The 24,672-nt window shown below is 52.5% G+C and overlaps 1 protein-coding gene across 1 annotated transcript in view; it reads left to right on the top strand.

The window, feature by feature from the left end:
* The first annotated feature begins 4,939 nt into the window (after positions 1-4,939).
* SCUBE1 (signal peptide, CUB domain and EGF like domain containing 1) overlaps positions 4,940-24,672 on the top strand; it is a 123,374-nt gene continuing 103,641 nt past the window's right edge. Inside the window, exons 1-2 of the mRNA XM_052640176.1 lie at positions 4,940-5,027; positions 9,246-9,380. Of these exons, the coding sequence (XP_052496136.1) occupies positions 4,940-5,027; positions 9,246-9,380 (223 nt within the window). The remainder of the gene's footprint in view (positions 5,028-9,245; positions 9,381-24,672) is intronic.

Raw genomic sequence — 24,672 nt, 5'->3', positions numbered from 1 at the left:
GACTCGTTGCCATCCTAGATAAGAAAATAAACTGGGAAGGGGGAACTGTTAGATAGATGGGAGAGCGTGAAACGGGTTAGTACCTAAAATCAGCCACATGAATTGTGAACTGTTACAATTTGTCTGCTGTGTAAAAACCTCTTTTCTCAATATGGAAACCAAAAAGTACCACTTTGTGTGTTACAGCCAGGAGCGCCCTAATGCCTTTCGAGTGGGTTTTATTATCAGGTCTTCCCAGGTGGTGCCAGTGGTAAAGAATCTGCCTGCCAATGCAGGAGACATAAGAGACACAGGTTCGATCCCTGGGTAGGGAAGATACCCCAGAGAAGGAAATGGCAGCCCACTCCAGTATTCCTGCCTGGAGAAAACCATGGAAAAGGAACCTGGCGGGCTACCGTCCATGAGGTCACAAAGTCGGACACAACTGAAATGGCTTAGCATGCAGGCAGTGACTTGGAGCCTGTCTTTGGAGCTGCACAGAGCTGAGTTTCGATCCCATGTCTGCCATTAGCTGGCTCTGTGGTCCCCAAGGAAGTGGCCTGGGTCTTTGTTTTTTCAGGTGTAAGGTGGGGATGGTTGCAGTTTCTACCTCTCAGGATAAGTGATGTAACACACAAGAGATCTGAGCACAATGCTAGGAACACAGGGACACTGCTTACATTGTACCTGTTGCTATAAATTGGACAGAGAGAGCCAGGAGGTCAGAATACCCTGAGTGCTCAATCTGAGGCCAGTGATCTCAGAGGAGTCTGGAACATGAGCTGGAGACGTTCCCGGCTTCTGGGGGTTGAGACCCTCATTTGACAAATAAGAACTCGAGCCAAGGAGCCTGGTCCATGGGGCCCGTCGTCACCTGCTGCTCAGTCGTGTCCGACTCTTTTGCGACCCCCTGGGCGGTAGCCTACCAGGCTCGTCTGTCCATGGGATTTTCAGGCACGAGTACTGGATTGGGTTGCCATTTGCTTCTCCAGGGGGATCTTCCCAACCCAAGGATCAAACCTCCATCTCCTGTATTGCAGGCGGGTTCTTTACCACTGAGCCACCAGTTGTGTGAGAGAGAAACCACCATAGTCACCTACCGATTACAGAAAGGATGAGCCTTCAAGGTCTAAAAAAGTATGCAAACACGAAGCAGTATGACTATGAACGTTCATTTTTAATAAAACAGGATGACAAAAGCCTCTAAAGTTATCGAGATCAAGGCTTTCACATCCCTGTAGTGACATTTTATGCTTAAACTTCATTTTCTCAAAGAACTTTCTGTGGTTAAAGAACAACTGTTAGGAATCAAGAGACTTTTTCAGGAGGAAGTAAAAACAAAAGCAAGGTGTTCTTACATGGAGGGCTGGAGTCAGCAGGCTGGAGTCCGGGTGGCCCAGGCTGAGCGTCTGTCTGGCAGGAAGAGAAGTGCTCAGGTCGGCCTCTCCGCAAGCCTCTGTCACCAGGGGGCGCCAAAGGGCCCCGGAGGACAGCGGTCCTGCTGGCCAGCCCAGCTTCCCTGTGGGCACAGAGGATGGAGGTGACCAGGAGTGTGTGGGCAGCTGGATTCACTCCCCAGGGCCCTGTCAGACAGCCAATATAAGCTTTATCCATCCCCTGGGGTGATGCAAATCCTCAGTTAAGTGATGTCTGCCTTGTTTCTTGGTCCATTCATTCATTTATCCAACAATCATTCCTTAGGCCCCAGCTGGGAGCTGTGACTCCAGACACAGATCAGCTGTGAGCCCCACTTTCAGGAAACCCCAGGCTGGAGGCAACAAATATGAAACCCAGGGTGAGCTGGACTCTGATGGGAAAGCAGTAGTGCCTATTGGATCCCAGAGGAGGACCTACCCCCTGCTTGGGGGTGGGGGTGGGGCAGAAGAAGAGCCTTGTGAAGATCAAGGGTGATCCTGGCAGAGGGGGGCACACAGGCAAAGACTGAGAGCTGTGAAAGCAGCATGCCTGTGGGGCCCTCTTTGCATTGGTTTGTCAAGGAGAGGACCACTGGGTAGGGCAAAGGGTGTGTTGTGAGCCCCACCGAGTGTTCAGCGTTGCTTGGTAGGCAACAGGGAGCCGTGGAGTGACTTCCAACGTGACTGTCTCATCCATGTCTGGGCCTCACTTGCCCAGCTCAGTTTCCAGATGCTGTAAGATACCCCTTGTTGGAGTTCAGCCAAACGGGATCTCACCCCACCAGCAGCCCAGGCACCACAGTCTCTGTGAGCAGCTGGCTTCTGCGTCACCAACACCCTCGTGCAGTGCTTTAGTTTGTGAGATGCTTTGAGAACACTCACTCCTAGGTCCCGGCTGACCTTGCACATGGTCTTGTCCATGGCAGAAATCTCCTCCTCACGCTTGGTGCCCAGTCCTAGGTCCTGTGCCCCGAGAGGCCCCCCTGACCACCCCTGTGCCAGAACCAACCACCTCTTTCTCTGCCATGTCCTTGAGTGCATTTGTGGGGGACTTAGGAGTATGTCTCTTCTCCAGCCCTCTCTGCTTCCTGACTCCTCTGCACAGACCATGATCTCGGAAGGAATAACTTTTTCTCTGCACACTTTGGCGGAGCTGGCTGGGGACCAGACTTGGTGTCACTGAGTGAGAGCTGCCTCTGGGTTCTGGACCACAGTCTAACAGGCCACCATCCTATCTTCATTGCCTCCTTGATCTGGGACAGAGCCCAAGTAAGAACCCCCTGCTACCATCAAGCCTGGGGGGCACCGGGCTAGGGATGAGGGGCTGCTGTTGAAGAAACGCATTAAAGAGCATTGTTTCTAGTCGGTTCAAGCCCCTGAAAGGACCTACCCTCCCACCCCAACCCACCTTTGTTGCTCTGTTATCTAATGCACAAGATGTGTCATGCAGAAACCTATGCTCTGAGGGTGTTTCTCCCCCAGAAACCCAAAGCCACACGAGGGCAAAATAAAGCCTGACAACAGGGTCTCCCAAATTAAACCACCAGCTAGCACAACCACACACTATATGTCCAGCGTGATGGGGGAGAAGGCTAACCCTCTCTGGTCCCCCCGTGTGGGGACCCCTTGCCTCAGCCCCCAAGCTAGTGCCACAGGCTGTCCATGATACAAGGTCAGACAGGGAGCAAAGGTGGCTGCACACCGATTTAACTTCCAGGACTGTGGAGACTGCCTCCGGAAGGTTGTGGGAGTGTGTGTGCAGTCACCCATTTGTGTGTGAGAGGTTGCGTGTTTAAAGTGTGGGATTGTGTGCGAGGGTGTTGGTGAGGATATATATGAGTGTGAGAGCCTGTATGCCTGAGAGGGTGTGTTGGAGGGTGTACCTGCGTGTGTGGGTGTGTTGGGGGGCAGGGAAGGGAGCCAGTGTGGAGAGGAAACTTGGGTGTGTACTGGCACAAGCAGAGTGGGCAAAAAGAGGGAAGTCTTGTCTTTCAGTCAGACCTGGAGAGCAGGAGAGGAAAAAAGAAGCTCTTATTGGTGGTTGTCAAGGAGATGGGCCTTGGGGTTTGCTGAACTTTCTTGCCTTCAAGCGTCCTGCCTGGGGCTGAGAAGGGCCATTTATATCCAACTTCGCCCGCTGGGTGGGGGGTCTTGGATCCAGGTCTCAACGGAGTCAGGTGCAGACCCCAGGCCCCGCCGGAGCAACTCTTGGGTGGAATGACCTGACTGCTTGGTCTTCCCACCCCCAGCCCATCATCCCGCCCGACCTCGAATTCTGGAGGCGGGGGGCTCATCAAACTTTGCTGTGTAAGAGGTCAGCCTTGAGACAAGCTGCGGCAGCCAAGACTGACCACTGGCCAGACACAGAATCTTCGCCGCGCCCCCTGCAGACATGGATGCCACAGTTGTCCTAGGACAAGCGCATTTATAGGCCATTGTCCTTTGGGGAGGGAAAAAGTTGATTTGTTTTGAACGTAAATGTGAAAACGATCTTCAAAATGTTTTCCTGGCTGTCTTCTTCGCGGCTGCCTTGCCAGTGCTGGGCACACAGTGAAAGCGAAGTCGGTCAGTCGTGTCGGACTCTTTATGACCCCATGGACTGTTAGCTTACTAGGTTCCTCTGTCCATTGGATTCTTTAGGCAAGAATACTGGAGTGGGTTGCCATTTCCTCCTCCACGGGAATCTTCCTGACCCAGGGATCGAACCCTGGTCTCCTGCATTGTAGGCAGACTCTTTTACCGTCGGAGCTACCAGGGAAGTCGCACACAGTAGGTGCTCAATAAACACTTAGGGAATGGATGAAAGGACAATTCTGCTTCGAGCGGTCTGCGTTTCTTTCGATACAAATGGATGCCTCCAGGGCCTTTTTCGACCTCCGGGGCCGGTGGGCAGGCTCCCCTCCCCTCCCTAGAGTGTGTGTGTGTGTGTGTGTGTGTGTGTGTGTGTGTGTCTGTGTGTGTGTGTGTTAGCGCGCGCGCGCGTGTTGGTAAATGGGTGCTGCCCCCTAAGGAGTGTGTGTGTGTGTGTGTGTGTGTGTGTGTGTGTGTGTGTGTGTGTTAGCGCGCGCGCGCGCGCGCGTGTTGGTAAATGGGTGCTGCCCCCTACGGAGCGGCCACCCTCGACGGACATGGCGGGACCCAGGAGCCGGGGGCAGAGGGAGGGAGCAGCCTCAGAGGCGGCTCCGGCCCGGCCTAGACCTTGCGCCCGGCGGCCCGGCGATCTGGGCCCCTACCCCCCACCTGCCGCCGGCCGGGAGAGGAGGGGGGCGCCCCCGGACTCCCGCCCCTCCCCCCAGGCCGGCGGCCGGCGCCCATTGGGCGGTGGCGCGTGGAGCCCCGCCCCCGGCGGCAGCGGGCCAATGAGCGCGAGGCTGTCATCTCGTCAGTCGCGCCGGCTCGGAGGCCGGGAGCCGGAGCGCTGGGCGAGGAGCCTGCAGCTGGGAGCGCTCGGCGAGCGGCCGGTCGGTGGGGGTCCCCGCGCCCCGCACGCCCCGCACGCCCGGCCCGGCCTGGCTCGACCCGGCCCGGCCCGGCCCGCAGTGAGCATGGGCGCGGCGGCCGTGCGCTGGCACTTGTGTGTGCTGCTCGCCCTGGGCGCGTGCGGGCGGCTGGCGGGGGGCAGCGGGCTCCCAGGTAAGCCCCGACCCGGTGGGCGGCGGGATCCCGGGCGGGCCCCTAGCCACGCGCCGTCGGGAGGGCTGCAGCCCCGCCCTGATTCTGCAAAGTAACTTCTGGGGCCGGCCGCGGAGCGCCCCCTCCGCGCTGCCCGGGCCGGCCTGGGGGCTCCCGGAGCGCAGCGGGGCCGGAGCAGGGAAGGGGGGTGGCCGAGGCCCCGGGGGAGGTGGGGCGGGGGGTGGCGTGTGAAGCCGGGAGGAAGAAAGAAAGCACGACGGCCCGCCGAGGGGCTCCTCCGCCGGCCCCGGCGCACCGCCCAAGGACGGGAGGGAGTGGGGACCCCCCCCCCCAAGCCGGACAGGAGCTCCCCCCTTCCCAGGGAAGAAGGGAGGCTGGGAGGGGAGACCCCCGAGGAGGTGAGCAAGGGAAAGAGGACTGACCCAGAGAGAAAGAGAAGGAGGATGTGGGAGACGGAGAGACAGACGGACAGAGACGGAGGTACACAAAAGGACGCAGGGAACAAAATCCTGGAGAAGGACGGACTGGAAGAGTAGAGACCAGAAAGACCAAAGCGGGCAAGGAAGAAACCCAAGGGAGTAGGCAGGAGGCAGATGAGCATCTGGAAGGAAAAAGATCAAAAGAGGGAAATGTGAAGGCGGGCAGGAGGAAGGGATGGGAAGAGAGGGAAAGAGAGGTGCGGCCAGGGGGGCGCCCGAGAAAGGGGGGAGGGCGGGGGACGGGGGAGGGCGGGGGACGGGGGAGGGAGCCAGCCAGACCCAGGGAAGGAGGGAAGGATGAGATGGCTGGAAAGCGGTGGACAGATGGACAGACAGGAGGGGGAGGACTGAAGAACAGACACGGAGTAAAGGAAATGCTTGGAGCCAGAGGGTGGGGAGATGGAACACCCTGAGGGGTCCACCAGAGACAGGCAGGAGACTCTGGCGGTTGGGGATGGGTAGGTGGCCAGGCAGCAGAGTTGAGGTCGGGGTTCCCCACAGATTTCAAGGGACCTGGGCACACCTCCCCTTCCCCTCCTGCTCTCTCGGGTGTCTTCCACAAAGCTGAAGACACATTCTCCCCTCCCACCTCTGACCCTGTCCCTCAGAGGCGCTGCCCTTCTTTTGGTCCTCAGAGAGGAGAGACCCTGCCGCGCTCTCCCCGACTGCCCCGAGGTCCCCTGGCTGCGCCTGCTGCCGGGCTCCCTGAGGTCTGTGTCTGGCGGCAGGAAGTCTATTCCTGGGAGTTAACCCCAGAGTGAGGATGCCGGGCCTTTGAAACTATTCCACGATCGAAGTGGAGCTGTTTTCTCCCCCCGGTGGCCCCAAGCAAAACTGCCCCAAGGGCCCGCTGCCACACCCCCACGTGTCTGTGGGTATCTCTCCTGGTCTCTGAGTTCCTTCAGCCCCGTTGGCTTGCTCCTGTATGTGCTTGTCTTCCTCTCTCTGTCTGTCCGCTTTATCTGTCCTCACCCCCCATCCAAGCAAGCTCTGAGACAACTCATGTCAGAGCAAGCACCTGTGATGGGAGGGGAGGGCTGGGCTGGGCTGTCCAGGCCAGGAATGGGGCCAGGGAAATTGCAGGAACCCCTGGCCTGTATGTCCTCTCCCTCTCTCCTCCAACTTGCCTGCCCTCTCCCCAGCCCCCACCTAAAGATGTTTAAAAAGTGTGTTGGGAGACTTCCCTGGCAATCCAGTGGTAAAGGCTCTGCACTTCCAATGCTGGGGATTGAGTTCAATCCCTGATCCCTCTTGAGGGAACTAATATCCCACATGCTACAGGGCATGACACCCCCAAATAAAGGGGTTTTTTGTAAAAAACTACAATTAAAAAAAAATGTGTTGGGAGGTGCCCCTACTGCCCCTTGGCTAACATCCATCCATTTTCATCCCACGAGGACACCTGCCTAGGTGTGAGATTGGAGGCATGGGGACCTGAGAGCCCCAGGCGGTTTGACCCCTGAGAAGTGGGAAGAGCTGTAAGTGTGGTCCATTGCCCCATCTGGCCGTGTCTTAGAAGTGGTCCTGGTCCCCTCCCCTGGAATGTGCGGATCTCTAGTCTCTGGCTTCCTGCCCTTGAGGCTATGCCACCCCTCTCGGGGCTCCCACTGTGGTCACTTCTCCAGAAGGGGATGGTCCACTGGCCTGATGTTCCTCCTGGCCCCTGGCCATCTGATGACTGGCTTTGGTCTATGCTGACTGCCTCCTGGCCCCTGATCCACCATCCTTAGGGCAGCTGTAGAGGGTGGGCTGCTGACCTGAGCAGATACAACTACTCTGAGAAAGGATGCCACCTGCTCTGTGTGTGTGTGTGTGTGTAGGGAGGTACTTCTGTTGTATTTCTTTTTGATGCCTCCCTTTAGGGGCAGGCTGGAGCCTTGGGGAGGAACAGCCCTGGAGGGGAGTGGTTCTCTTAGAGAGAACTCCCCATGCAGATTTAGAACCCAGAGGCCAGCCAGAGCAGTAATTCAGAGTGGACATTCTTGAGGGCCAGATGGGCTAGGGTGAAGCAGAGGCATGAAGAGAGGAGGGCATTCCAGGAGTTCCCCAGGCTTGCCCCTGGGTGATGGCCCTCTCCATAGCTACTGAGAGTTCCTTGTGCTCCCCTCTGGGTCCTTCTGTCTGTCTGTCATCCATCTGTACTCTATTCATAGCTGGCTGGAGGAACATGTCATGTGGAAAGGTCCTGGACCTGCTGATCCTGAGTCAGAGTCCAGTCTCTGCTCCTACTGAGCTCCTGACCGTCAGCAGGCTTCTCTGGGCCTCAGTTTCCTCATTTGTAACCTGAGGAATGAACCTAGATTATAGCTAAGGTTCTTCTGGCTGCATTATCCTGTGCTCTGAGGGCCTTCCTGCTGCCTGAGCTGTGTGTGTGTGAGAGAGAGGGAGAGAGAGAAGTGTGTATACAGATGCACAGAATCTATTTTACATTATTTGCTCAACAGCGATTCCAGACTGATAGTGTACATGGAGGGAAGGCGGTAGGGAGTGCCAGGAACCCTCATAACCTAAACCTAACTTGAGTTTGGAAGTCAGAGTATGAGAACCAGGTTCAAACCTAGATTTCCGAGGTGGAGAAGAGAGAGGACAGGGAGACTGGATGCATCCATGAGCCGGGTTAGCCCAACTGACAGAATGGGTCCACCACTGGGACGCTCTAGTCTGGTGGCATGGAGGCCAGGGGAAGAATCCTTCAGGGACTTCCCTGGCGGTCCAGTGGCCAAGACTCTGGCCTCCCAACGCAGGGGGCCCAGGTTTGATCCCTGTCAGGGAATTAGATCCCACATGCCTCAACTAATGGAGAAGGAAATGGCAACCCACTCCAGTTCTCTTGCCTGTAAAATTCCATGGACAGAGGAGCCTTGTAGGCTACAGTCCATGAGGTTGCAAGGAGTCAGACACGACTGAGCAACTTCACTTCTGCCTCAACTAAAGATCCCACATGCTAAATGAAGATCAAAGATCCCGTGTGCCACCACTAAGACCCGGCACCGCCAAATAAATTTTTATTTTTTTAGAAAAGAATCCTTTATTTCCACATCCTAGGGGCTGGGTGGGGCCCGTGTTTCAGATCTGCCACGTGGGCCTGCTGGCTTAGCCCCCATTCTCTGCGCCACGCTAGCCTCTGTTTCCCCATCTTCGACCCAAATGGGATGGATTTAAATTCCTCTGAGGACCCTTCTGGCTCTAAATTCTAGAATAGGAGGGTGGAGGAGGGTTAGAGAGATGCTTGTGGGGAGAGCAAGACACGCAGAGAGAGACGCTTTTCCTCTCTGTGTTCCTAAAGTGAAAAGTGAAAGTTGCTCAATCATGTCAAACTCTGTGACCCCATGAACTTCTCCAGGCCAGAATACTGGAGTGGGGAGACTTTCCCTTCTGCAGGGGGTATTCCCAACCCAGGGATCGAACCCAGGTCTCCTGCATTGCAGGCGGATTCTTTAACCAACTGAGCCACCAGGGAAGTCCTATGTTCCTAAGCCTCCACTGTCTCAGCTTTGTAATGGGAACGATAACTCTACCTAATGGAATCATTGTGAAAATAAACAAGACTGGCACCTGGCACAGAGCAGCCGCCCCAAAGATGCTACCAGGCACCACCTGTCACACCGGGTGGTCATGTGACAGCTCTTCCTGTTAATTACCCCAGGGACCATGGTGGGGCAGGAGGCAAAAGGAACTCCCTGCCCCACACTGGCTGCCCACGTCCCGGCCACACCTCACCCATTGTTCCCCATCCCAGCAGGGGCTGTCGATGTGGACGAGTGCTCGGAGGGCACGGACGACTGCCACATTGATGCCATCTGCCAGAACACGCCCAAGTCCTACAAATGCCTCTGCAAGCCAGGCTACAAGGGGGAAGGCCGGCAGTGTGAAGGTGAGCCCGGCCCAGCCCTCAGGCCAGACCCTCAGTCCCCACGGCCCTTGGGGGTGGCCTCGGTCAGCCCTGGCAGGGAGGCTGCAGGCTGCCCCGGAACCTGGGCTGCTTCCTTCGGAGGTCAAGGAGTATTTAACTCTCCCTGAGTTTGAAACTTGGGGGTTTCAATTTAATAAGAAATTGAGGTGGAGCACTGGATGGTATATTTGTCCATCTGTCCCTGACCGGATATATATGGGGTAGAGCCCTGAGGTGACCCCCAAGGTGGTGGTGGTTGTTGTTCAGTTGCCAAGCCGTGTCGGACTCTTCGAGACCCCATGGACTGCAGCACGCCAGGCCTCTGCTGGTCCCTCACCATCTCCTGGAGTTTGCTCAATTCATGTCCATTGAGTCGGTGATACCGTCCAACCATCTCATCCTCTGTCGCCCGCATTCCCTCTGGAGGAGGGAATGGCAAACCACTCCAGTATGCTAGCTGTGAGAACCCCATGAACTGTATAGAAAGACCCCAAGCTCCCTAGTTTCAAATCCAAAGCTACCTGAATATCCTGTGTAGCTTCCACAAGGGAACTTCGCAGGAGCAGCCACAGCAGCTGTGGGGCTGGCTCAGGTCTCTTGTGTCGATGATACGGGCGTGGGCAGAGACTGGTGCTACCTCTCTGTCCATCCAGCCTTCCTTCCCCGCACCTGGGATGCTGGTTTGAGCGTATGGGCCTAGAAACCGCCTCCCTGGCTGCCTGAAAGTCGGAGGCAAGAGCACTCTTGGCTGTCTTTGGAGGGGACTTCCCAAGCCAGACAGAGCCTTTGGGAGCATTTGTCCAGGAGGGTCTGTGTGGTCATTCTGCCTCCGTGGGTCTGGCACAGGACCTAGCATCAGGGGGCCAGAGACAGCTCTCTTCCAAGGCTGATGTGCAACCCTGGTTGAGAATCAGGATCCAAAGCTTCCCTGTCTGTCCCCACTTCACAGATGAGGAAAACTGAGGCTCTGATTGGAGAAGTCACTTCTGCAAAGTGCCCCCCCCCCAACCCTGTTTCACAAGGGCATGGCTGGGACTCATACCCAGGCCCCTTAATTCCTGCCCAAAGCTCTCTGTCATCTCATTGCCTTCTCCCCGAGCCCTGCCAGCTTCCATTTTCAAAGTGGTGCCTGCCCCTAGGTTTTTATAGGAGCTAGGTTTTATAAGAAATATGGCTGTGCCTCCTCAGGACGCTGGTATTATTGATCCGTCTCATTTGTTGGGCATCTACTTAAGGCTGAGTGCCAGATAGATGACCCTGTCCTGGATCGTGCCTGGTTTGGCCACAGCCCTGGCCTTGCTTGAGGCCCAGAAGCCAGAGCAGGGAGCTGGCGCCTATCCACAGACCTCTGGAAGGAGGCCAGGCTGGAGGCAGATAGCGCAGGCCGGCTGCTGTTAGGCCTGGACACGAGCTTGGTGGTTCCGGCTGGCGCATGTGAGACGCTGTTTTCTTCTTATCTTGTGCTCTGCCCTCTGGCCGGGGGTTCCCAAGGTGACCCCCGTCTCCACCAGTGGAAGCCGCTGACCCAGCCTGTTCCTCCTCCAGCCCAGCTCCTGAGGTCCGCCCCCCCGCTGTCCCTTGCCCAGGACGCCCACGTTTTGTGTCCTACCTGTTGCCCTGAAGTCCTGCAGAGTCCAGCTTAGCTTCACACTCTGCTCGAGTGGAACCCCCCAGGGTGGGGGTCACGGTCACTGGCTCTGGGGGCCTGATGGCCCCAGTATGAGGATGAAAAAGAACAAAGCTGTGAGTGTGCTTCAGTCTCTCTGGCCTGCTCTGGCCTCTGGCCTCATCTGAAGCGCGGACGCCCTTGTGCTCTGGCCACACATACACACACCAGGCCAGTCGTGTTTCTGAGACCCAGCTCAGATGTTTCCCCTTCATGAAGCTCCTTTCCCTCCTTTTATGCCCTGGCTAAATCCTAATCTGTCTTCGGGCCTCCTGAAGACAACCTTTCTGGCCCCAGGGCCCGGTTTCATGGAAGACAGCTTTTCCATGGACCGGGGAGGGGTGGTTTCGGGATGATTCAAACACGTTGCACTTGTTGTGCACTTTGCTTCTGTCATTATTACATCACCTGCAGTCATCAGGCATTTGATCCCGGAGGTTGGAGACCCCTAGTGTAGGGAGCCAGAGCCCTGGCAACCTCAGTGTCTGGTTGACAGTGGGCACTCAGCGTACAGTAGGTTCTCAGGACGCAGGGGGTAGTACTGTTACCCGTGTTGTTGTCATCACTGTCATCTGCTCCCATCGTCATCATCAGAGCTCTGTCGGGTACCATCTGCTGGTTTCCATGGTGTAAATGGGGGCTTCCCAGGCAGCGCTAGTGGTAAAGAACCCACCTGCCAAAGCAGGAGACATAGAGACACAGATTCGATCCCTGAGTCAGGAAGAGCCCTTGGAGGAGGAAATGGTAACCCGCTCCAGTAATCTTGCCTGGGTTAAAATTAGAGGAGCCTCAAGGGCTACAGTCCATGGGGTCCCAAAGGTCCCATTTTTCACGCCCAAAATAATTTTGGGTGCACTAAACCTCGGGCGTGGCAGACAGTTTGCTGCCACTTTCTCCTGTAGCAGACATCAATCAAACCTGCTTTCCCTCCCTGGGCCCCTTTATCTGCAGGTCCTGAGCTGATGTGGGGTGTGCAGAGGCTGACGTTGGAGTTTGGGAAGAAATGAGTTCCCTTGTCCTAGACATCTGAAAGATTTTGCTGTTTACTGTGGTAAACAGAGAGGACAGGGTCTTAGCAGGCCCAGAGAAGGCGCCTTCCACAGCCTCCCTCACTCTTCACAGGAAGAGGTCAGCCTGTGACCGCTCCCTGCCTCCCCAAGTGGGGCCGACTGAACCCCATAACTGTGTTGCCTTGAAACTCCTGCTGCCGGAGGAAAACCCTTTAGCAAACCCGGTGCCTGAAGCAACCAGACCCGGGGACGGCTTCTCACTGCGTGTTCAAGGCCATCTTGCCATGTGGTCACGTGCACGTGTGATCATGGTGACGTGTGTGTCCGGGAAGCAGCCTGGGGTCACATGTGGTCAGCTTACCGCCGGCAAGGGGCTTGCTGTAGGCAGACTGAGGGGTCTCAGACAGCTGGGAAAGACCCTGAGCAAGGCTGAGGATAAACCAGTGTTTTCTCGATGGTTCTCATCTTGACAGTGTCTGAAGTCACTCGAGGTGAGTTCACGGACATGCAGAGTTGGAATGAGCTTTAAAGGGCCTCTAAGGCAGCCCCCGAGTTTTATAGATGAGTGCCCCTCTTTGTTGCCTATGCCAGCCCCACACAACCTCTGTTTAGCCCACTTTACGCTGGCTTAATGGTTCCCAGGTCTCCTCCTGAAATGTGGGCTCCTCAGGGTCAGGGTCTGTTACCTTTCAGCTCTGATGCCTAGAACCCAACACCAGGCCTGGCACAGGGACTGGGAGACATTTGTTGGGTGAATTGGTGGATGGATGAGTTGCAGCGGTCACCTCCTCCAGGAAGCCTTCCCGGCTGCCCCAAACAGGTCAGCTGTCACCAATGAGCATCACTCCTTTGGAGTTCCTGTCACACTGGGTTGCCATGACCTGTGACTTCACTTAGGCTTGGGCCTAGAGCTGGCACTGGTGGATGAAGTGAATGACTATTGTCCATGTCTGAGGGGTATCAAGAAAGGTTTCCTAGAGCCTCCCACACTTTGAAGGTTTTATGGATGGAGAAGCCAAGTCTGGAAAGGGGCGAGGTCTAGTCCACGGATGTCTGATGGGACCAGTGGCAAAATTAGGTTGAGGAAATTGGGCCCACGAAGGTTAGTCTCTCACCAGGTCACCCAGCTGAGGGACAGAAGGGCCTAGACTATGATCCCAGTCAGCCATGAGGTCCCAGCAGTGGCCTGGGCCCCCAACAGCCTTAGCTATGGAGTGTTGGGGGGCTGCAGAGACCTTTTAACACCTCCCCTTGCCTCCGTCAGCTCTTCTGAGCCAGGCCTCATGAGCCTGGACCACTGGAGATACTCCTCAGCTAACTAACCACTTTGAATCCAGTCATTCTCTGTATCTTTTTCTCCCTAACCTCCCCCCAGCATCACTGTCCTTTTATAGTTCCTCCAATTTACCAGCTCCCTCCTACTCCAGGGCCTTTGCACGTTCTGTTTCCCCATCCTTCTTCATTTAGCTGAGCTGCTGCATTCCCTGGCCCCCCCACCGGGCACCCTGTGCATGGACCTTCAGGGAGCTGCCAGGGCCAGCCCTGCGCTGGCCTCCTGGTCTGAATTAGTCGGACCTGTTTGTACTCTTTCTGTCGAGGGGGCAGGCTGGGGGTAAGGAGGGGGCATTTCAGTCCCTATAAATGCTTCAACTCATTTAACCTTAATTGCTTTGTTTTCATAGACATGTGCTAAGGAAAAGGACCAAATTATAGCTTGAATTGGGTCTTGCTAATCTTAATGAAAAGCTCTCGTTTATAATCAGGACCAGGTCCCAAACGTGGAGCAAACCACCCTCAAATGGCTTGTTTAAATAACTGAGACCCTCCTGATAATCACTGTTTAGTCTGCAACAGCAGTGCACATCACCCCTTCTATGTGTACTTAATTTTTTAAACCCTTTATTCAAGTGCTTTCTTTCACTTGCAAGTTCCAACTCGGACCTTTTCCAAAACGTCATAATTAAAACTCTTGGGGGAAATAGCTTTTTGTTTTGGCCACAGTATATCAAATATATTACTATTTTCCGTTTTCTGTGAAAAGGAAAAAAATGACAGCCTTATGGGCATCGGAGATCACAAAATTAGCATGTAAGTAATGCATGTAAATAGTTACTTCCTGAATTTTATATCCCCGGGGCCTACCTGTCAGTCACCAAAGTTAGGTAGATTACAGGCCATGCTATTAAGTGTTTTAACAAAACTCTTAATAACACACCCAGTGATCCATTTAGTTTAACATCAGAAAAAAAAAACAAACCCTTGAGACCAATTGGCCTTCTGAGGAAATAATGTCTATGACCTTATTAAATCATTTTCATCATTATTACACTCTTTCCTGAAAATCCAGATACAATTCTGCTTTTTGGGAGGCCAGCAAAGGCAGTTCAGAGGTGGGCTGGGAGGGCGGGAGGAGGGGAAATTCTTCTTCAAGTCTTAAAACGTGCAATTATGCATGCTAACGTGTGCCCTGCTGAAGATGAAAGCGCTGGAGTCCGGCAGACCAGCGGGCAGGAAGAAATCGGATGTGACTTAAAATTCCAAGCTGCTGTCAGCTAGCGATTAGGCAGCGTGGCTTGCAACTGGTCCCAGATCTGCTGTGGAGCTGAGGCTTCTTGGAGCCCTGGTCCATTTTGTGTAGGGGGCAGGGGGAGTTAAGAGCTTGTATCATTGACATCGAAGCATGGAGGCGTTTGCCTCCGTAAGCCTCGGTTTGCCCGGGTTTAGAATGTGTCCACTGGACCAGATTCAGTTCAGGATGGAGACTGTTCACTGAGCACCTACTCTGTGCCAAGCTTGGGGCTGGGGCTACAACCTGTTTTCCCGATCTCCCCGTTCAGGGGAGAGACAGACGGGGAAGGACATGATCGTTAACAGGGCGTGGAAAGTACAGCCGTGGAAATACAGACCAAACTCAGCGGGGCGAGAAGGACAAGGGCCAGCACTGCTTGGGGAGGGGTAAGTCTGAAAAGACTCCCTGGAGAGGCGGTCATCTGGGCTAAGTTAGGAAGGCAGAGGGGGTCTCTGACACTCCTTCCGGCTCAAATGGTCCCCGAACGCATCTGTCGCAAGGATGCCAAGGTCTGATTTTATCCCTGCCGACTCGGTGAGTGCAGCAGGTGACAGCCTTCCTCCCATTGTGTGGGATGGGGGGCACCTGTCTCACCCAGTGGCCGCTGAGTGGGAGCTGGGGGAGGGACAGCCGCCTGGCTGTAGGGAGAATGCCTGCGATCGAGCTTTCTTTTTTCTCTAAATCCCCATTTCTCCTAGGGTTAGAGGGCCCCTGCCCCCACCCCCTCCCCATCTCTGAGCACTCCCCCACCACCCCAGGGCAGTAGGCCTCCTTCCGTCCCTTCCTCTAGGCCCTCTAGCCTCCTCTTGGCCGCTTCTTATTACAGTGGCTGTATTTGTTTTTCCATCCGAGGAATGCTAACCAGCAAAAACCATTATTTCTAAGAAAATAAACCACGGGCCTTGTTGGCCTTTGAATGCTACTGAAGTGGATGGTGGCCTTCCCCAAAGGCCTTGAGACAAAGAGGGCTGGAGGGCTCATGTGTGCAGGCAAGGTCAGGGGGTCTTGGAGGGGTGCTTGGAGGGGGTCTTCCAGATGGGCCAGGGCTGCAGCCCCTGGGAGGAGAGAGGGGAAAACCCCAGCTGGCTGGCGTGGACTTGCTGCCCTGTTAATAACGGCGGCTGCTGCGGCTCAGCCTCTGCTCCCTCCGGGGGCGCCCAGAGGCACTACCCTCTCCCAGAGACCCCTCTCCCCGCCCCCCACCTCTGTCTGGACCTCCTGCCCTTTGAGTCGAGGGGAGTAGGGCTGGATATAGGTCCGTGGAGACCTGGGTGCCCGCCTATGTGACCTTGGGCAGGTCTGTGGACCTCTTGGGCCTTAGAGTGCATGCTTAGTCGCTTCAGTCGTGTCCAACTCTGCCACCCTGTGCACCGTGGCCTGCCAGGCTCCTCTGTCCATGGGATTCTCCAGGCAAGAATACTGGAGTGGGTTGCCATTTCCTTCTCCAGGGGCCTTAGTGTGCTGACTGCAAACTCAGGCCTCTTTTGAGCCCCACAGTGGGCAGCTCTATCTTTAGGGTGCTCCTTGCTACGATGGCGCCCAGTTCGGGCTCAGTCTGTGAGGGTTCCAGGGGGGCTCTGGCAGGACTGTCGGCACTGACAGCCCCACGGGCAGGCCTGGCCAGACCAGAGTGCGGGGAGGTGGGGGGGGCAAGGCTGTCCTTGCATGAGATGTGTTCATCCGTGTCTGCGTCATCCTTCCCGTCTAGACTGGCAGCTCCTCATGGCCAGGGTCTGGCTGAGGACAGGAAGGTGCTGGAATAAGAGGGCAGAAGTCGGAGAGATGGCTTGATCCCTAGTGAGGACCATGGGCCCTGGCTCCCTATTCACTGAAGCGTGGGGGATTCTCCAGGTGGCTGTGTCAAGGTTAGGATGGTGGAGTCTGCCGCCAGCCTGCCCGGCTTCCAGTCTTGGCTTTGCCACTTACTAAGCGCGTGATCTAGCGCACGTCCCTTCAGTTCTCTGAGCCTCGGTGTCTTTTTCTGTGATGGGGAGAGTGAAGCCCTTCCTGTTTGGCTATAGTAAGAGTTTAGCTGCGGGCCATTAGAAGACGGTAGGCAGTCACCCTTGCCATTATTGGCGTGACGATTAGGGAGCAACTCCACAGGGGACCTGGAGAGAAAGAGAGTAAAATCAAAGTGCACCAGGCCAGCTCCTGAGCCTCTGGAGCCCAGAGGGCAGCCTGTGGGCTTAGGGGGAGAAGCCTGAGCTGTGGGTCTCGGGTTCAGCCCCAACCTGCTGATATGGTCAGCTCTTCAGTCCCCCTCTCTGGGTTCAGGTAACCCTTTATCAAACCCAGGGGTGCACTGGAGAAGCTCTAGGACCCCAGCCTGCCCATTCCAAGTGGTGGCTCAGGCTTTTGGGCAACTGTATTTCTGACCATCCTTCTGTTGAGTTCACGGGTTGGGTCTGTGGAGTACCCCCTCAGAGCCTGGAGTCTCAGGGTCTGGGGCGTCCCCCCTGCCTTTTTGGTAACGGGGTGGGAGAATGACTGTGCTTCTGATTGGCAAGGGAGCAGCGGGAGCCTCAGCTCTGAGCTGGCAGCCCCTCATTCCCATCTTGAACACTCTGAGAAGGCTGCTCCCCATCATCCAGGTTGCTTGGGCATCCGCTAGGCCTGATGTCAGAACTTGGGAACAACGAAGGGTCCAGAGGGTTTGGGAGGGAGAAAGGGAGTAATTAACTGGCCCTTGGGGTTCAGTAGGCAAGTCCCAGCCTGATACTTGCGAGCCACAAAGCTCACCATGAGCCCACACTGAGCAGAGGACACTCGATGTCAGTTCACAGTGAGTGTCTGCTCCCAGGCAGAGCCCCCGAGACTCCCCAGCACGATGTACGAGATCACTGACAGCATTAACTGAGAAAAACAGCGTTAATGAGATGTGATCCATGTACTATACCATCACCCACTTAAACAATACAATTCAGTGCCTTTTAGTATATTTACAGACCTGTGCACTCATCACCCACATCAAATTTATTTTGATTACTTTTCATTACTCCAAAAAGAAACCCTGTACCATTTAGGCATCATTCTCCAGCTTCCCAGCCCCCAGAAACCACTAATCTGCTTTCTGTCTCAATACTTTGGCTCTTCTGCGGACGTCACATAAATGGAAGCCTACAGAACATGGCCCTTTGTGACTGAGAAAGCATTCTCCAAAGTCTGATGGCCTGGCCCACTTCCTGGCCCCCCTTGTATTAGCTGTGTGACCTCGGGCAGGGCGGCAACACCTCTGAGCCTTGGTTTCTCTTGCTGTCAAATAAAGATGTTCATACCTACTTCTTAGGGTGCTCATAGCCAAGGGCCTGCATGCAGCCTCATACATCCGTGAGGGCTTCAGTTGAGATGGCAACTCATTCATTCAATGCCAAGCAGACTCTGGGAAGACACGCTGCTACTGCTGAACCTGCAGCTCAGCAGGACATGGTTCTTGCCCCATGGAAGTCGCAGCCTCGAAGGACACATACAGAGCAAGTGACAGGAATGACAGTGTCCTTTCAGGGAGCCGCAGGGCCCAGAAGGTGGGGAGAAGTGTCTGCCCCCCCCCCCCCCCCCCGCCCCGGCTGCCAGGCAATTTGCAGGAGTTCAGAGCGGGCAGTGATGTGAAGGCTCGGTCTGTGGAAGGGCGTGGGTGTCTGTGAGCTCTGGGCAGAGGAAAACAGCATGAGCAAAAACGTGCAAGCCTGAAGCCGTGCAGGCCACTGGGAGAGGTCAGCCCACAGCTCAACCCCATGGTTACCTTGGATCATGGGTTGGCTGGGGGGAGGACCTTCCCACCCTCTGGCTGAGCCATGGTCATTGTGTGCTGTTAGGAATGAAAAAGTATATAGATTTGTGTTGGTTTTGCATGACCTTTGACCTTTCCCATAATTAACTGCTGGGCCCACTTCTGGCATTGTCTCGGCAGAAGGGAAACCTGATCGATGGATGCCAGGAGTCCGCCGAGAGCGGGTCTCATTACTCAGTCATTACAAACCCAGAGCTTAACCCTGTGCCACCGGAGACGGGGGGTTTAATCCTTCCTGCTGGGCGGCCCTGCGGAACAACCTTCCCGCGAATGTAATTAGCCAACAAACCGGATTAAGATTTATTCACCAATAAGGACTCAACTTCCTAAGCCATACATCTCTCCCAGAATGGTTGCCTGATCTAAGGAGTGCACGGTTTTTCCTAAAGCCCCAGACAAAGGAGAAGACGTGTTAGCGCCCAGCCAGGGAAGGGTTCTTTGTTAGAGCGTTTGCTCTCCGCCGTCTGCAAGGAATGTCGAGAAAAATGCCAATTTCGAGGGGAAACAGGGAGATGTGTTCAGTAATGATTTCTGAGAGTGGCAAGTAGAGTGCTTTAAAAATCCTCATTTGGAGAACCTTTCCGGTCAGTCCTGATTTTTAGAACTAAAATGCCCTAAATGGTATTGAAATGAGAAGAATCTCTGACTCACTGTAGTAGACTCTCTTTGAATTGAGGCACTACAGAATAAATGTATGTTTTATGGGGCTGCAAGAATCAATTTTGAATTAAAAAAAAAAAAACAAACTCTTCCCACCTGAGTCCAAGCCAGTGTTGTTGGCACGTAACTACAGCTGTGGGATTGTGCGTGCGTGCTGCCATTTTAATACAGGAAAAGTGGAATTGCGTGACCTTTTAAAATCCTATAATGAGCAGCTCCCTGTGATGTTTTTCTCTGCTCTGTTGGATGATGGAAGCTGTTTTCTGTTGGGACTTGAGTTCTCATTAAAAGAAAAAAAAACCCAAGCTGGAGAAGAAGCAGGGATGTTTGGAGCAAGCTGTTGGCCTTCTATTCCTGAGCACTCAGGTTGGAGCTTTGTCCTGGCCACTTTCTCTGATATAAACATCTCTGTCACTACCTCTTAACCTCAGGAGCAAGCATGGACCTTGGAAATAAATATGATGATGCATGTGACGTCTCTTCCCCAACTTTCTCCTTAATAACTTTTTGAAGCATAAAGCACCCTGAGGACGTGGCTCCGGGAGGAATAGAGCCTGCATCTGAATGCAGTCCCTCGCTCCTCTACCTGGGAAGGCCAGGTCCGCAGCTGTGTTGGGCCTTGGCCTTGGCGTCAGGACAAGGGAAGCGGTGGCCACACGGGCTTCCCACACCGCTTCATCCCTGTGCTCTCCGCGTCTGCGGTCCCAAAGCCGTCCTCCCTATGGGTCTGTGTTTCCACATGGTTTCTTCCTTTCTGTCTGAACATCTTCTCTGTACGTCTTTATCCAAATTTCCTTCTTAGAAGAACACCAGTCATTGGATTAGGCCCATCTGACTCCAATACGCACGCATGCTAAGTGGCTTCAGTCATGTCCAACTCTTTGCAACCCCATGGACTGTAGCCCACCAGGCTCCTCTGTCCATGGGATTCTCCAGGCAAGCATACTGGAATGGATTGCCATGCTCTCCTCCAGGGGATCTTCCCAACCCAGGGATCAAACTCATATCTCTTATGTCACCTGCATTGGCAGGCAGGTTCTTTACCACTGGCGCCACCTGGGAAGCCCGTACTCCACTACAACCTTATCTAAAGCTTGATTACATCTGCGAAGATCCTATTTCCAAATCAGGTCACATTCACAGGTACTGAGGGTTGTTAGGACATCACAGGTACTGAGGGTTGTTAGGACATCAACACCTCTTTTGAGGGACACAAACTCACAACAGCCCTTTGAGAATAAATATCGAGACCAGTCTCTCAAAGCAAAAGAAATAAAAGTGAAAATCAACAAATGAGACCTACTCAAACTTAAAAGTTTTTGCACAGCAAAGAAAACCATAAACTAAACAAAAAGACAATGTATGGAATGGGAGAAAATATTTGCAAATGATGCGATCAACAAGGGCTCAATTTCCAAAATATACAAACAGCTCATATAAGTCAATATTCAAAATAATAAGAATAACCCAATCAAAAAATGGGCAGGAGATATAAATAGATGTTTCCCCAAGAAAGACTTACAGATGGCCAACAGGCATGTGAAAAGATGCTCAGTGTTGCTAATTATTAGAGAAATGCAAATCAGAACCACCATGAAGCATCACGTCACACTGGTCAGAATGGCCATCATCCAGAAGTTTACAAGTAATGAATGCTGGAGAGGGTATAGAGAAAGAAAACCCTCCTACACTGTTGATGGAAATGTAAAGTGGTGCGGCCACTATGGAAAACAGTATGGAGGTTCCTCAAAAAACTAAAAATATAGTTGCCATATGAGCTGGCAATCCCATTCCTGGATATATAAGCAGACACAACTATAATTTGAAAAGATACATGCACCCTAATGTTCACAGCAGCACTGTTTACAATAGCCAAGACATGGAAACAGCCCAAGCGTCCATCAGCAGACACGTGGTTTAAGAAGATGCCGTGCATATACGTTGGGTTGGCCAAGCCAGCACAATACAATGGACTATTACTCAGCCATCGAAAAGCATGAAACAGAGACGTTTGCAGCAACATGCATGGAGCTAGAGATTGTCATACGAAATGAAGTGAGTCAAACAGAGAAGGACAAATGTTACGTCACTTACGTGTGGGATCTAAAAGCTAATACAAATGGATCTATGTGCAAACCAGAGGCAGACTCACACACATAGAAACAAACTTACGGTCATCAAAGGAGGAAGGAAGGAATCGGGAGCGTAGGGTTAACAGATGCAAACTGCTACACATAAAAACGATACGCAATAGACTTGCCACGTAGCTTAGGGGACTGTATTCAATATCTTGTAATAACCTATAATGGGAAATAATCTGAAAATATATAACTGAATCACCTTGCTGTACAGCTGAAACTAACACACTATCATAAATCAACTACACTTCAAATTTTAAAAAAAGATTAAATAACTAGAGAGCTTGGCTCTGCCCCCCTCCACTCCTTCACCCTCTCCCCACTCCATCTGCCTGTTCCTCATTCTCTAGCTTTAACGGTCCTTAAATAGTGATCCAACATAGACAACAGACTGGTGGTTGCCAAGGGGGAGGAGCTTGAGGGGAGGGCTAGAGAGGGAGACGGTGGTTAGCAGATGGAAGCTAGTATATATGGAATGGATGAACAACAAGGTCCTACTGTATAGCACAGAGAACTATGTTCAGTATTCTGTGATCAACCAGAATGGAAAAGAATATTTAAAAAGAACGTATATATACATATATATCACTTTACCATACAGCAGAAATTAACACAACATTGTAAATCAACTGTTCTGTTCAGTCGCTCAGTCGTGTCCTACTCTTTGTGACCCCATGGACTGCAGCACACCAGGCCTCCCTGTCCATCACCAACTCCCGAGTTGACTCAAACTCATGTCTACTGAATCAGTGATGCCATCCAACCATCTCATCCTCTGTCGTCCCCTTCTCCTCCTGCCCTCAATCTTTCCCAGCATCAGGGTCTTTTCCAATGAGTCAGCTCTTCACATCAGGTGGCCAAAGTATCGGAGTTTCAGCTTTAACATCAGTCCTTCCAATGAGTATTCAGGACTTCAATAAAAATATTTTTTAACTGGCCTGAGACTGATGGGCATCCTGGAGGCCTGCGGGACCCCCTCTGAGGCTGGTGGCTCTTGGATACGGTTTTTACAATAATAAACCTACTTGCTTTGGCAGAGTTTTTGTTTGTTTATTTATGTGTTCATCTCTCATGCATTAAAGGGTGAGGCTCACATGATTTAAAAAAAAAAAAATTCCAAGGCAAAGATACAGAAAATCAGGGGAGGTTTGATCTGTGAGCAGCAGATGGTTCTCCGTTCAGGATTCTGGATGGGCAGGTAAAGCAGGTTGGTCCCAGAAGCCTGTGGGAGCACTCCAGGGCTGGTGATTGGAGACGAACTGATCGTTCTAAGTGCTCGGATCTGGGGGAATCTTTTGGGAATGGATTAAGGGCAGAAATGTGAACAGTACCCCCTGCTCTCTTCAGGGCATTCGCATCCACTGTGGCCTACACTATGGGGAGTCAAAGGAAGGGAAAGGGTAGAGTTGTTTTTCGGTATTTAAGTTCATTTTTAGTTTATTTATTTATTAATCTTTTTTGTCTGCTCCCCGTAGCTTTTGAGATCTCAGTTCCCCGGTCAGGGATTGAACCTGTGTCCCCTGCAGTGAAAGCAGAGTCCTAACCACGGGACTTCCAGGGAAGTCCTAGAGTTGTTATGCTGACTATCCGATCAGTCTCTTTATAGAAGCAGTCTCCTTATAATGCCTTATGTGTATGGTGATCAAATAGTTTATCATTTTGATAATAGAAAGGTTGCTATTAGTAATTATCAGACAATAAGCATAAACTAGAGCTTCGCCGGGCAAATTTGGGTGTATGATTCTCTTAATTGGGGAAAGACATCTTTCTCAGACAACGTCTTAAAACAGTTTGTGCAATTGAATTTTATGGATGCGGTGACTCTGTAACTGATTGTGTTTCCCTCCTTGCCTTGGCTTCTAAGAGTCTCAGAGCCATATTTGTGGCCTTCCTTTTGTAACTGTGCTGAAATTACCAATTGTTATCTCTGCATACATTCGCCAGCTTTCCCTTACTCTTCAACTTTCATTTATTCTTCTTCAGCACAAGGTAGATAGATAAGGGACTCTCAAGAGTCTTCTCCAACACCATACTTCAAAAGCATCAATTCTTCGGCATGCATCTTTCTTTATAGCCCAACTCTCACATCCATACATAACTACTGGAAAAACCATAGCTTTGACTAGACAGACCTTTGTTGGCAGAGAAATGTCTCTGCTTTTTAATACGCTGTCTAGGTTGGTCATAACTTTCCTTCCAAGGAGCAAGCATCTTTTAATTTCATGGCAGTGATTTCATGGCATTAATTTCATGGTAGCCACCATCTGCAGTGATTTTGGAGCCCAAGAAAACAAAGTCTGTCACTGTTTCCATTGTTTCCGTATCTACTTGCCATGAAGTGATGGGACCGGATGCCATGATCTTGGTTTCCTGAATGCTGAGTTTTAAGCCAGCTTTTTCATTCTCCTCTTTCACTTTCATCAAGAGGCTCTTTAGTTCCTCTTCGCTTTCTGCAGTAACGATGGTGTCATATGCATATCTGAGGTTATTGATATTTCTCCCAGCAATCTTGATTCCAGCTTGTGCTTCATCCAGCCCAGAATTTTGCATGATGTCCTCTGCATATAAGTTAAGTAAGCACAGTGACAACATACAGCCTTGACGGACTCCTTTCCCGATTTGAAACCAGTCTGTTGTTTCATGTCCAGTTCTAACTGTTGCTTGTTGACCTGCATACAGATTTCTCAGGAGGCAGGTCAGGTGGTCTGGTATTCCCATCTCTTTCAGAATTTCCCACAGTTTGTTGTGATCCACACAGTCAAAGGCTTTGGCATAGTCAATAAAGCAGAAGCAGATGTTTTTCTGCAACTCTCGCTTTTTTGATGATCCAATGGATGTTGGCAATTTGATCTCTGGTTCCTCTGCCTTTTCTAAATCCAGCTTGAACATCTGGAGGTTCATGGTTCATATACTGTTGAAGCGTGGCTTGGAGAATTTTGAGCATTACTTTACTAGCATGTGAGATGAGTGCAATTGTGCAGTAGTTTGAACATTCTTTGGTATTGTCTATCTTTGGGATTGGAATGAAAACTGACCTTTTCCAGTCCTGTGGCCACTGCTGAGTTTTCCAAATTTGCTGGCATATTGAGTGCAACACTTTAACAGCATCATCTTTTAAGATTTGAAACAGCTCACCTGGAATTCCATCACCTCCACTAGAAAAGACATGGGCTTTGTAAACAGCAAGACTTTGCTTTGATCCTTGCCCTACCACTTACTATGTGACCTTGAGCAATTACCTCTCTGCACTTTAGTTTACTCAACTATAAAACGGAGTTAAAATACCTACTCCAGAGGGTTGGTGTATGTTTCAGGAATAGATACTTACCTACTGAGGTACAAAGTGAGAGGGCGCGAATTCTACCCAACATGAAGTAAAACTCCTTCCCCTCAGTCTGACTGATCCAGCCTAAGTCACATGCCCATACTGGGACCAATAAC

Source organism: Budorcas taxicolor, chromosome 5, assembly GCF_023091745.1.
Source record: "Budorcas taxicolor isolate Tak-1 chromosome 5, Takin1.1, whole genome shotgun sequence".
Classification (NCBI taxonomy): Eukaryota; Metazoa; Chordata; class Mammalia; order Artiodactyla; family Bovidae; genus Budorcas; species Budorcas taxicolor.
This window is presented reverse-complemented; position numbering and strand designations above follow the sequence as displayed.